The sequence below is a fragment of the Terrapene carolina genome, unplaced genomic scaffold, assembly GCF_002925995.2.
Source record: "Terrapene carolina triunguis isolate 2854851 unplaced genomic scaffold, T_m_triunguis-2.0 Scaffold95, whole genome shotgun sequence".
Classification (NCBI taxonomy): domain Eukaryota; kingdom Metazoa; phylum Chordata; order Testudines; family Emydidae; genus Terrapene; species Terrapene triunguis.
In genome coordinates, this window is record NW_020664446.1 from 1234969 (window position 1) to 1246049 (window position 11081).

At 63.9% G+C, this 11081-nt stretch overlaps 3 protein-coding genes across 5 annotated transcripts in view; 1 reads left to right on the forward strand and 2 right to left on the reverse strand.

Moving 5' to 3' along the window:
• Positions 1–445, reverse strand: part of MARVELD1 (MARVEL domain containing 1) — a 1455-nt gene extending 1010 nt beyond the window's left edge. The window contains exon 1 of the mRNA XM_026651036.1: positions 5–445. Coding sequence (XP_026506821.1) covers positions 5–445 — 441 coding nt within the window. The remainder of the gene's footprint in view (positions 1–4) is intronic.
• A 3901-nt stretch (positions 446–4346) lies between these two features.
• Positions 4347–6883, forward strand: AVPI1 (arginine vasopressin induced 1). Of its 3 annotated transcripts, none has more exons than XM_026650873.2 (3): positions 4347–4528; positions 5733–6031; positions 6585–6883. In XM_026650873.2, the coding sequence occupies exons 2-3, from the start codon at positions 5763–5765 to the stop codon at positions 6748–6750; spliced, it is 435 nt and encodes a 144-aa protein (XP_026506658.1). In that variant the 5' UTR covers positions 4347–4528; positions 5733–5762; the 3' UTR covers positions 6751–6883. The 3 variants fall into 3 exon arrangements, with proteins under 3 accessions (XP_026506658.1, XP_026506657.1, XP_024077047.1); XM_026650872.2 differs by lacking the exon at positions 4347–4528 and adding an exon at positions 4553–4707; XM_024221279.3 differs by lacking the exon at positions 4347–4528 and adding an exon at positions 5114–5190.
• A 1943-nt stretch (positions 6884–8826) lies between these two features.
• Positions 8827–11081, reverse strand: part of PI4K2A (phosphatidylinositol 4-kinase type 2 alpha) — an 8229-nt gene continuing 5974 nt past the window's right edge. Inside the window, exons 5-8 of the mRNA XM_026651037.2 lie at positions 10884–10983; positions 10453–10586; positions 10028–10087; positions 8827–9883 (exon numbers count right to left, since the gene is read on the reverse strand). Coding sequence (XP_026506822.1) covers positions 9722–9883; positions 10028–10087; positions 10453–10586; positions 10884–10983 — 456 coding nt within the window. The 3' untranslated portion in view covers positions 8827–9721. The remainder of the gene's footprint in view (positions 9884–10027; positions 10088–10452; positions 10587–10883; positions 10984–11081) is intronic.

The window sequence follows — 11081 nt, forward strand, 5'->3', positions numbered from 1 at the left end:
CGGCGCAGACGGCGGCGGCCAGGTAGGCGCGGTAGAGGCAGGGCTGGCTGTAGCCGCGCAGGTTGCAGTAGCTGTTGCGCTCCGCCTTGTGGCCCATGACGCCCGCGGCCGCCGCGTAGAGCCCGGCGCCCAGCAGCAGGTCGTGCGCCGCGTTGGCGAGCAGCCAGCGGGCGCCCAGCAGCGGCACCAGCGCCCAGCGCCCCAGCAGGCTGAGGCCGGCGAGCGCCAGCGCCAGCAGCCAGGCCAGCACGGCGGCGAAGAGCGCGAAGTGCGCCGCCCCCTCGTACTTGTGGGCCGCCACCGTTCCCCAGCAGGCGGCGCCCAGGAGCAGCTGCCCCAGGCGCAGCGGGGCCAGCGGGCTGCGCAGGAAGGGCCGGTGCAGGCTCAGCGGCCCGCGGGCGGGCGGCCCGGGCGGCGGCGCGGTGGGGGGCGCGGGCGGGGGCATGGCGGCAGCGCTGGGGCCTCGGGCCGCTCCCCGTCCCTGCGCTCCGGCAGCCACTTCCTCTGCGCTGGGCTGCCAAACATCTGGCGCCTAACGGTCCTTCCTGCGCCGGCCGCCCGCCCGGCCCCGGCCCCGGCCCCGCCCCGCTCCCTGCAAGGGGCTGGCTCCGCCGCGGAGCAGGCCCGGCCCCCAGCCCGCCCAGCGTGTCCCCCGGCCTGGCCTCTCGCTGCCTGGGGGCCCGGGGCGCACGTCCCCCTCCTGCTGCTGGGTGCGGACACAGCCCTGGGGGCTGCCGCTTCCAGTTAGAGCCCCGAGCGCATCTCCGTGTCGTCCCCAGCCCCACCGGGCATCTCCAGCCCCACCACCAGGCCGGGCAGCCCCAGCCCCACCCCTGCGCCTCGTGTCCCTCGCCCCACCCCTGCGCCTGAGTGGCCAAAGCCGGATTCTTCAGAGAAAGGCATAAATCCCCCCCACCCCGACCCGTGCCCGGCTGTGTCCAGCGGTGGTGTGGCCCCGTGGGTCTCGGGACATAGGAGAGACAGGGTGGGGGACTGTCACGGAGTCCCCGGGCGATGCGCTGGAACTGCTCCCCACAAAGCCAGGCAGGACTCTGGGGAGCCTCCTCTCCCTCGGAGCAGACCGTCTCCAGGGCAAGAAGCTCACACATCTTCACCTCCTGGGTCTCTCCTGGGAGCATTCAGCATATGCCCCTCCGTGCGCTTCCCACAGCGAGTCCGGCCAGGCGGGGTCCTGGGGAAGTCAGAGGGTCCTGCACCCCCACTTCACAGTCAAAGGTGACTCTTAGCCAGCCAGTAAAACAGAGGTTTATTAGATGACAGGAACACGGTCTAAAACAGAGCTTGTAGGTACAAAGAACGGGACCCCTCATCCGGGCCCATTCTGGGGCCCAGCGAGCCAGACACCCCTGTCTTCTGCCCTCCCTCCTAGTCCCCAGCCAGCTCCAAACTGAAACCCCCTCCAGCCCCTCCTTTCTGGCCTTTGTCTCTTTCCCCGGGCCAGGAGGTCACCTGATCTCTTTGTTCTCCCACACCTTTAGCATCCCCTTGCAGGGGGGAAGGGCCTGGCCATTAGTTGCTAGGCGACAGAGGGTCCGTCAGAAACTGAGGCACCCACACAGTATTCAGAGGAAACATTAAGAACAGTCCCACTTCGTCACAGTGACATCATATCTTTTATTGCACCGATTTCTGTGGGTGAGAGACGGGCTTTCCAGCAACACGGGACTCTTCCTCGGGAAGCGCGCGCGTGTTTCTCCAAGCAGAAGTTGGTCCAGTAAAAGATATTCCCTCCCCCCTTGTCTCTCTACTGTACCTCACTGTCCAGCTACCTTACAGGAGAGGTGTGAGGCAAGGACAGGCCTTCCTGACCCCAGCTGCTGATTTCCTTTGTCCTGAAGCATGAGGATGTTGAACTCACCCATCACTCCCATGTACTCAAAAATATCTCACCCCTTTGCTGCAGCCTGCAGCAGCAAGTCCAGCCCTACACCCAGCCACAAGCCTCACGGTGATGGTAAGTAAAATCCAGCCCACCACAGTTTGGTTAGCGCTTTTTGCCAGTGCCTGAGAGGACTTGTTAATGAGCGCAGGCTCTAGACTGCCTGATATGTTTGTCTTTTACCTGCAAGCTGTCTCTAAATCCTTTGACTGGCCTTTGTCTGAATCCTTAACTCGAGCTCTCCTAAATACACTCCCATTTGGTTTTACGATAGACCCATGAGTGTGCTGCGGAGAGGGTGGGACTGAGGAGAAGCCAGTGGATGGGTGCTCCAGTGTAACAAGATGGGGCACGTGAACTGCTGGCCTGCAGAGGGAAGGAGCCCGGTGGGGAGCACTGGTGTTGCCTGCAGCTGGTAGCGGCGGCAGAGTTTCCCCTGGTGGGCACTGCCAGGGATCCACAGGGCTGGGTCTATGCTCCAGCCTGTAACCAGTCCCTTGGTGGGCCGAACCCCAAGGGTTCACACAGGCCCACAGGGGCAGGCCCATGGCCTCCAAGACTCCCTGCACCAGCCCTGCTAGCTCCTGGGCTGGGAGGCTCCTTCGATCTGCAGACAGAGCCTGAGGGGCAGGTCTAGGCCTTAACAGGATTCGTCTGGTCTGTGACAGGCAGTGCTGAGCTGGAGAGGATGGGATGTCAGAACCAGCCCTTCCCCATCCTCCAGGCATATGGTCATTGACAGGTCAGTGAGCGCCCCTCTCCCAGACCCACAACATCTGGGTGGAACATGAGCCATCTACACCTCACCCACCCCAACTGGCCAGCGCTGAGGAAATCCCCTGCATTGCAGGATCCTTGCTGCTGGTTGGATCCCTGTCCTTCCTGAGCATCCTCCCAGCACGTGTCCCGGCGGGCGCACCCTGCTTTCTTCTGGATCACTCATTTGTGACAGAAACACTGCGCCGCCTGGCCCTTCATCGAAGCATTTCTTGTGTTACTCCGGGAGGCCGAGAAACCCATTTCCTCCTGTGCTGCGTTCCTCTGCGACACTTGAACAACACGGCTTGGTTTTCATATTGCAAACGAGCCAGCCCCTCTGTGTCCTGCCCCGGCTCAGGACCTCTCCCCAGGCTCCAGACAGCCTCGGGTGATGCTGGCAAAATGTCACCTTCCCCGCTAGTGGCTGGGCCACTGGTGGAGAGCAGCCTACTACTGGTGGCAGGAAATGAGGTTACTCCTTTAGTTCAAATAGCAGGGGTTGTGCTACAGATCTGAAGGTCCCAGGTTCAAAAGCTGCAGGTTATTGTTAGAATCACCTTCGTCCTTCTGCCAGGTCTGTAGGGAGGATCTCCCAGTGCAGGGCTCCGGCAGCTCCTGCGCATGCCGTCACCTGTGGGGCGTGTCTGAACTAGTCTGCACAGGGGCAGGGGCACGTCAGGGTGGGGGCCTTTCTGTCTGTGCAGCCTGGAGTGCACCGGTGGCTGCTCAGTTGCCCAGGTGAGGGGCAGTGTGACCCCTGTGGAGGACCTGGGATACCCTGAGCTGCAGGTGCAGGAAGCCTTCAAAGTCCCCAGGAGCACATGGACCCACAGACGGCAGCAGCTGAGCCTCACTGTAAGGATCAGGCCTTCGTCTGCAGCCAGATTAAAACAGCAGCCGAGCAGCAGCCATTAGCTGAGAAGCAGGAAGTTACATCCCCATATTCCATCGACATGACATTAAAACGATGTCCTAGGCTGGTAAGGAGACCCCGTCCGAATGGCCCCACCATCACCAGATACAGCAACAGAGCTTGAGATGGTTAAAGAAAACTGAGCTTGACAGCATCTATCTGGCGAGAAATCACTTCTCAAGAGTTGTGGTTGTGAAACCCTCATTTCTGTATTGGTTTGTCATTATGGTCCCTACTTCCTTGCATCCGAAGAAGTGAGGTTTTTACCCACGAAAGCTTATGCCCAAATAAATCTGTTAGTCTTTAAGGTGCCACCAGACTCCTTGTTGTTTTTGTAGATACAGACTAACACGGCTACCCCCTGATACTTCCCTATTGTTTATCTGTCAGGTCTCTGTCTGGTTCTTTGATTGTTTCTGTCTGATTGTTCTGATTAATTTTGCTAGGTGTAAATTAGGGTGGTGGGGTAGGATTGGTTGGAGAATTTTGTTACACTATGTTAGGATTGGTTAGTAAAATTTTAGTATAATGATTGGTTAAGGTACAGCTAAAAGAACTCAAATGTCACTATATAAACAGGTTTCAGAGTAGCAGCCGTGTTAGTCTGTATAAGCAAAAAGAACAGGAGTACTTGTGGTACCTTAGAGACTAACACATTTATTAGAGCATAAGCTTTCGTGGGCTACAACCCACTTCTTCGGATGCATAGCCCACGAAAGCTTATGCTCTAATAAATTTGTTAGTCTCTAAGGTGCCACAAGTACTCCTGTTCTTTTTACTATATAAACTGGGGTCCAAAAAGAAGTTCTTTGGGAACCAACTCCAGGACACAGCCCCAAGATCAGAGCTGCGAGACCCCAACACTCAGCCAGTGACACTGGGCAGAAACTGGAGTTCCCCAGACGACCTGATCCTGACTGGCCAGCAAGAAAAGTTCATCTGCGGTATTGGGAGTGGTGAGCATTGTGTGTGTAGCGGTGCAGTCTGGTTTGGGTGATTGTTAATGAAGAGAGGTGATGTAGGATATTACTGTGTGAGGCTCTTTCCCTGGGAGAAGGTCCTGCCCCGCTGCAGAAGTCGTACCCACCCGGAGCCATATGCACTGGGAAAGGGTGTGGGGACTTACACTGACCAGGTTAGTTACACCTGGAGCCCCCCAGACTGGGGAAAAGTGGGGGCCCTGTGTGCAGGTAACAGAGCTTCCCCCTGCAAAGCATTTCACAGCCTGGGTTGTGCACCCGGCTGCAGCTCCCGGGGCTGGGGGGCGAGTGGGCTCCTGGGGGGGGGGGCGGGGGCGGCTGCAGCTCCCGGGGCTGGGGGCGCTTTCCCCGCTCCCCCCCGAGCGCTGGACCCCCGCCAGCAGCTGGTCACCGCTTGCCCATTGACGTCATTGGGTGCCACGTGTTTCCCCGAGGCGCCAGGCCCCGCCCCTTCCCCCTCTGCGGGGCCTGATTGGGCAGCCGGTGTCTCCGCGTTCGGCTCGGGCAGGCGGGACGCGGATGGCAGCGGCCGCTGATTGGCTGGCGGGCTGGGGGCGGGGCTGCTGTCCTTGCTCGGGGTCGGGCCGGACCCCAGAGCCCCGGGCCGGCCGCGGAGCCGCCGCGACTCGCGTGCGCAGGTAGCCGGGCCGGGGCCGCTCGGGGCGGGGGCAGCTGGTTCTGTCCAGCCCGGCGGGGCGCTCCGGGGCCGGGTTCCCCCCGAGCCGGGGACACCCGCCGCTGCCTGTGCCGGGGCTCGGATCCTCCCCGGGGCCAGGGGACACGGGCCAGCCCCGGCCCGTCACTGCCGTGTAGACGCACCGAGAGCCCAGGCCCACCGGACCCCCACTGCTCGCGGCCCGGGGACGCAGCGGCCCCGCACCTTTCCCGGGGCTGGCGGGGCTGCGGGGCTCCGGTCCAGCCCGGCTCGGGCAATGGGGCAGATAAGCAGGGACCCCCCCGGGCCCTGGACAGGCAGCACAGCCAGGCAGGGGACTAGCTCGCGCTTCTCTGCCCAGCTGGCCTTGGCTCCTGGCCAGCGACACTGCGCAGATGTCATAGGTGCAGGTTGCAAAATCCCATCGGCTGCAGCCCCCTCCCGTCCCGTGGAGGCAGAGTCAGCCGGGGGGTGGGGAGCCCCATCCCTTCTTGCAGCCTCAGCCTCTTCCCTTCCTTCCCACAGCTTCTCCTCTGGCCCCACAGGGGCAGGCCCATGGGCACCCCAGCCTCTGTGGCATGCGACCCCCTGCAGTGCCCGGTGCCTGAGGCCCCTGCCCGGAAAAGAGCTTCTGCCAACATCTTCCAGGATGTGGGGCTGCTGCAGCTGCGGCGCCTGTTCCGGAGCAGCGGGGACGAGCGGGCCGAGGAGCGTGCCCAGCTGGTCTGGGAGTACGCAGGCGACCGGCGCACGGCCCAAGCCCTGCGCCAGCTCAGGAGCAGGCAGAGGAGGCGGTGCGCAGCTCAGGACAGCAGCGACCCAAGGTACAGGCTGGGCACTGGGCCAGGCATGGGGAACAGCACCCCCATGGAGCTGAACCTGGGCTGAGGGCCCTGGGCACAGCCTCCTGTGGGGAGACTCTGCACCGTGGGGTGGGGGTGCAATGGGAGGTCACCCCACAGGCCCTGGGGGGGGTGTGCCTGGCCTGTGATAGTCAGGGGCTGGCACAGGGTAGACTGAATGAGCTACCCCCAGACCCTAAAGACCATCCCAGTGGCAGGGCCCTTCCTTGGACCTGCCGCCTCCCCCCCCCCCCACAGCACCGGGGGTGAGCGTGTAAGAGACTCGAAACCCGTCCCTGGCTCACGTCTGCCCTGGCCCAGGAGGGGAGCCCCCACGCAGCGGGGCCGTGGGGAGCCCCACGCAGCGGGGCCATGGGGAGGGGCAGCCTAGGCTAGGGATCTCCTTTGCCCCCAGGCAGGCTGGGCTGGCTGCCTCTCACCTGGGGCCCAAACAATCTGCGTAGCCCCTGGGGCAGGGATGTTCCTAGCCAGGCATCCACTGCCCCTCACCCTGGCTTTGTTTGTTCCCCTACAGGCTAGAGGACTGCAGCTCCCCCAGCGCAGACCCTGACAGCAGCACGAGGCTGGAGGGGCCCAGCAGGGACAGGCAGCGCCCTGGCCCCAGGAGGAAAGGTCCAAGGACCAGGCGGAGGAAGAGGGGGCCTGGACCCACAGGGTACCTGCACCAGCTCCAGCAGTGAGGGGGGCAGCTGGCGCTGGGAGCTCCCGGCTGCCTGGCCAGGCTCAGCCCCACAAACTGGCAGACACGCTGGGGGGGGGGGGGAGATTCTGTCCTCACTGGCTAGAGCTGGGCCAAGCAGCTGCCGATTCTCCCCCCCCCCTCCGAGGAAGGGGGGGGGGGGGGGAGGGGGGGGCCCGGGGGGGGGGGACCAGCCAGCAGAGGACAGCTGTAGCCCAGGCTGCGAGTGGGCCTTTGCAACCCCCCCCCCGCCCCCATCCAACACTAACCGCCCTGAAAGCCCTTTGCTAAGGGGCCAGAGCCTCTGGGACCTAACTGGAGCGAGGAGTGACCCACAAGCAGGCTGCCCTTCCCCCACCCCCAGGCCTGACCGGGGGGTACGTGTGGGGCACATGCAGTCACTCAGCACCAGAGCTGGCTGTCTAGGGTGCCCATCAGCCTGGGGTCCAAGTCCCATGGATGAGCCCCATCCTACTAGGGGCAGCCCCGCCCCTCAGCCCAAGGAAAACCCTTGAGGCTTGTTGCATACAGCTGGACATAATGTGTAATAAAAGCCTGTGCAGTGACCTGGCTGTGAGACCTGTCTGTGCTGCCAGGAGTTACTGCAGGCCTGGCCCGGTCTGAGCAGGGAGGCCCACGGAGCTGGGGGTGGGGGGGGCACAGCTCTCTCTGGCCTTCAGCCCAGCAGGGGGCTCAGCCCAGCAGGGGGGTGGACATGCGAGTGTTGTTCTGTCTGTTCAGGTCCCTGGGCACCGTCCCAGCAGGGGGGCAGCAGTATCCATGCAGCCCCTTGCACTGTGTGAAGTCCCTGGGCCTGGCTGTGCTCCTGCAGGACGGGGGCTGGGGAAAGCCCCAGTTAGGACGCACCCGGCTGGAGGCGAGAGTGAGGTGGGCGATACTGGAAGTACAGCAGGGTGTGTGGGGGGGTCCTTTTCTCCCTGGGAGCTCACGCCCCCCCTCCCCCTTGTGAGGAGGGAGCATGGGCAGTAGAAGACACTGCTCTGGCCCTTCCCACCAGATCCCACCCCCCTAATGGGCGGGGGGGTCACTTGACACAGGCCCTGACCGCTGGTGCTCTAGCCTCAGCCAGAAAGCAGCATGCCCACAGCTGCCAGCCCCAAATGGGCACCCCTGGCTGCCCATCTCTGCAGGGCATTCCTCACAGCTGGGGCAGCTTTGCCCAATGCAAGCAGCTCGGCTACACCAGCGCAGGTACCTGCAGCGTTGAGGCCTCAGTGAGACGGGCCTGTTTTACTGACCGCAGCCAGCGCTGCCGGGGAGCACTGCTGGGCACAGCCCCCTGGCGCCCGCCCGCAGCCGCTCCCCGCAGTCCTGCAGCTGGGCTCGGGCCCAGGAGACTAGCTCCACGGGGCATTAGAGCAAGGACAGCACCCCCAGTCCAGGCTCTCAGTGAAAGGGTAGTGCTAGGCCACAGGCCCTGCCTGACAAGTGCTACATCACTGCCCCCGGGGGCAGACAGGAGCAAGTGGGGCCCATAGGCAGAGGGGCTCTCCCACCCCAGCAGGTGTCACCTCCCCAGAGCCCCGTGCAGAATGGCAGGTCTGACTCAGCTAGTGCATGGGTTTAAATACATTACATACATTTCTACAGTGCATGAGAACGATACATTTCGGGTCAGGTTGCAGCAGCCAGAAAGATGGAATCCGGCCTCCGGTGCGCTAGCAGCACCCACAGCCCATGAAGCCCCTGGCCAGCTCCAGGGCACGGGCCCAAGTCCTCTAGCCCAGCCCTGCCCACTTCTGTTCATGGAGGGGAACATGCACAACCCCCCTGCCCCAAGGGGGACAGCGCAGCCTAAGCCCCTGTGCTAGGCCACCCAAGGGGGCTTGGGGCAAGCCCCATGGAGCCTCTAAGGAGCTTGGCCCAGCCCCCAGCCTGGGACTAGCTGTATGATGCCCAGAACTGCCCCGGGCAGTGACCATGAGGCAAGCCGCCCCGGCCGCAGGAGCCGCAGCAGGGTGGGGAAGGGGGAGCCGCACAGATGCGGGAAGCCGGACCCCTTCCCATCAGCCATAGCTCACCCAGCAGGCACCAGCCCCCCTGACAGGCTGGGCTCCCTTGAGAAGTGAAACCAGGCTGCCCACACGTGCACCCAGGGCCTGTGGAGCAGAGCAGGTGAGTGCCCCTGGAGGGGGGCCTGCCCAGCAGCGAGGGCAGGAGCAGAGGGGAACATGGGCCCCTCCTACAGGGGAGAGGGTGGAACAAGGACAAGCCAGCTAAACCAGGACAGATCACCCTGTGCCCAGTGAGGGAGGGGGTCAAGCAGCTCCCACACCAGGGCCCTCAGCTTTCCTGTGAAGTGGGGCCAGGTCCCAGCATGCATCACTCCTGTGCCAGGGTGCCCAGAGCTCCCTGGCATCCGCAGGCTCCCTCCCCGGCTCTCCCCCCTGCAGGAAAGGCAGCTACAAACACTCCATAGCGCAGCTGTCTGGGGCACCCCAGGCCTGCTGCCCTCTGCCAGCTCAGCCCGGGCATACATTGGGCCTCCTGTGCCAGCCCCTCACTCATGCACATGCCTCCTCTCCAGGGACACCAGCTCCAAGTAGCCACTGGGGGGGGAGGGGCAGCCCAGCAAGGCCACGTCGAGCTGACACTGACTGCCTTTATAGCCCTGCAGCCAGCGAGCAGCCGGGGTTCCTGAGGGGTGGGCAAGGCGAGGCTGCCGGGCGGATCCCAGCCCCAGCAGGAAGCAAACGGGCTCAGAACCGCCCGCAGGAGGCAGGCCCCGGCTCCACTCGCTCAGCGGCTGCATTGAGTGGGGCAGTTTGTGGCTGGAGCTGGTTCTGCCAGGCTGCGTCCAAGCCCCGCAGCAAGGGGAATCCATGGCTCTGCCCGGGCAGAGTTCAGCTGGAGGTTCCCCCAGACGCACCCGCCCTCTCCCGGAGAGTCGAGTCCTGGCCACGGGGGCTGCGGCAGCAGGCCAGCCCAGCCCCAGGCGGCCCAGCGCCCAGCTACCACCAGGAGAAGAAGGGCTTGCGGCTCTGGAAGCTCTGTGTGTAGGACTCGCTGGCGCTGCGCTGGTGGGAGCGCGCTGTCTCCACGATCACCGGCGGCATCTGCACCAGGTGCAGGGGGCTCTTCCCGTCCTTCAGGGCCTGCGTCAGGTTCAGGATCTAGGCAACAGAGCAGAAGGGATGTGAGTCCAGGACCCCCGCCCCAGGGAGCTGCCTAGGCCACTGTGTCCCACGTTGCACTGCCCACAGGGCGCGAGGGAGCCAGTGCCCCTGCCCCACCAAGAGGGGCCCTTCCCAGCATACCTGGCCCCTCAGGACAGCGATCTGCTTGTGGAACTGCCCCCGGTCGAAGCCAGGGTCCTTCTGCAAGAGAAATGGCAGTGAGGGACAGGCAGAGAGACACCCCTCTCCCACACCCAGGCAGTGGGACCCCAGGCCCTGGCAGTGAGACCCCCCCCCCCCCCCAAGGCAGTGGGACCCTGGACCCAGACCCCTGCTGCGAGACCCCCCCCAGGCACCGGGACCCCTGCCCTGACAGCAGCTGCTGCATGGGATTTCTGCCTCTTCCCCCCCCGACCCCCAAGCAGGTGCTAGCAGGATGCAGCAAAACCCACCCCACGCAGGCTGAGCCCCCCACCCCCGGCTCTGAAAGGGTCTCACTGCACCACCCAGGCCAGCCCCACCCATCAACGTGACAGACCTACCCCCCACCCCAGCCCCCACCTGACCTTGAAGAGTTCGTACAGATCCTCCTCCAGGTCTTTGACGAAGTTGGGGTCGGAAACCTTTGGGAGGATCAGGTCTTTGATCTCCTGTGAGAAGGGGACTTTGGCCTGGGGCAGCCATGCCCAGTAGAAGGGGTCTGGGGGGAAAAGAGCCGGAGCTGAGGTCAGAGCCATGTGCACAGCCCTGGCCCCGCGGGCACTGGGGTCACAGCCTGGTGCTAGCGTGAGCCCTCTCGTCCCCCGAACCATCCCCCCGGGGGGACGGGGGCCACCCCAGCTGCTGGCCTCAGGGCCGTGCTCCCAGAAGCAAGTGCAGCGTAAGCCCAGGCCACATGGCGCCCGGCAGGGCTGCAGGCCTAGCCAGCATAGGGCAAGTTGTCAAAGCACCAGGCTGCCCCCAGCCTTGTGAGCAGGAGCGCGGCAGAGGGACCTACATGCTCTCCACGAGTCGGGGTGCTTCAGGGGGAAGGCCAAGCCGTTGTCTATGGCAGCCAGTTTGATGATGGGCTCCTTCACCACCACCCACTCGGAGTCCTGGAGGGGAAACAGATTGACCAGGAGTCACCAGGGGCAGGGGAACCAGAGCCCAGCACTCCCCCTGGCACCACCATGCAGCCCGGTCCCTGTCCCGG

Bases quoted from the DNA above. Each gene is read 5' to 3' on its own strand.
- AVPI1 (XM_026650872.2), top strand. From the start codon at position 4,576: ATGAAGAGAGGTGATGTAGGATATTACTGTGTGAGGCTCTTTCCCTGG. The intron at 4,708-5,732 runs GTTAGTTACACC...TCCTTCCCACAG, and splicing joins TGGGGACTTACACTGACCAG to CTTCTCCTCTGGCCCCACAG. The intron at 6,032-6,584 runs GTACAGGCTGGG...GTTCCCCTACAG, and splicing joins CAGGACAGCAGCGACCCAAG to GCTAGAGGACTGCAGCTCCC.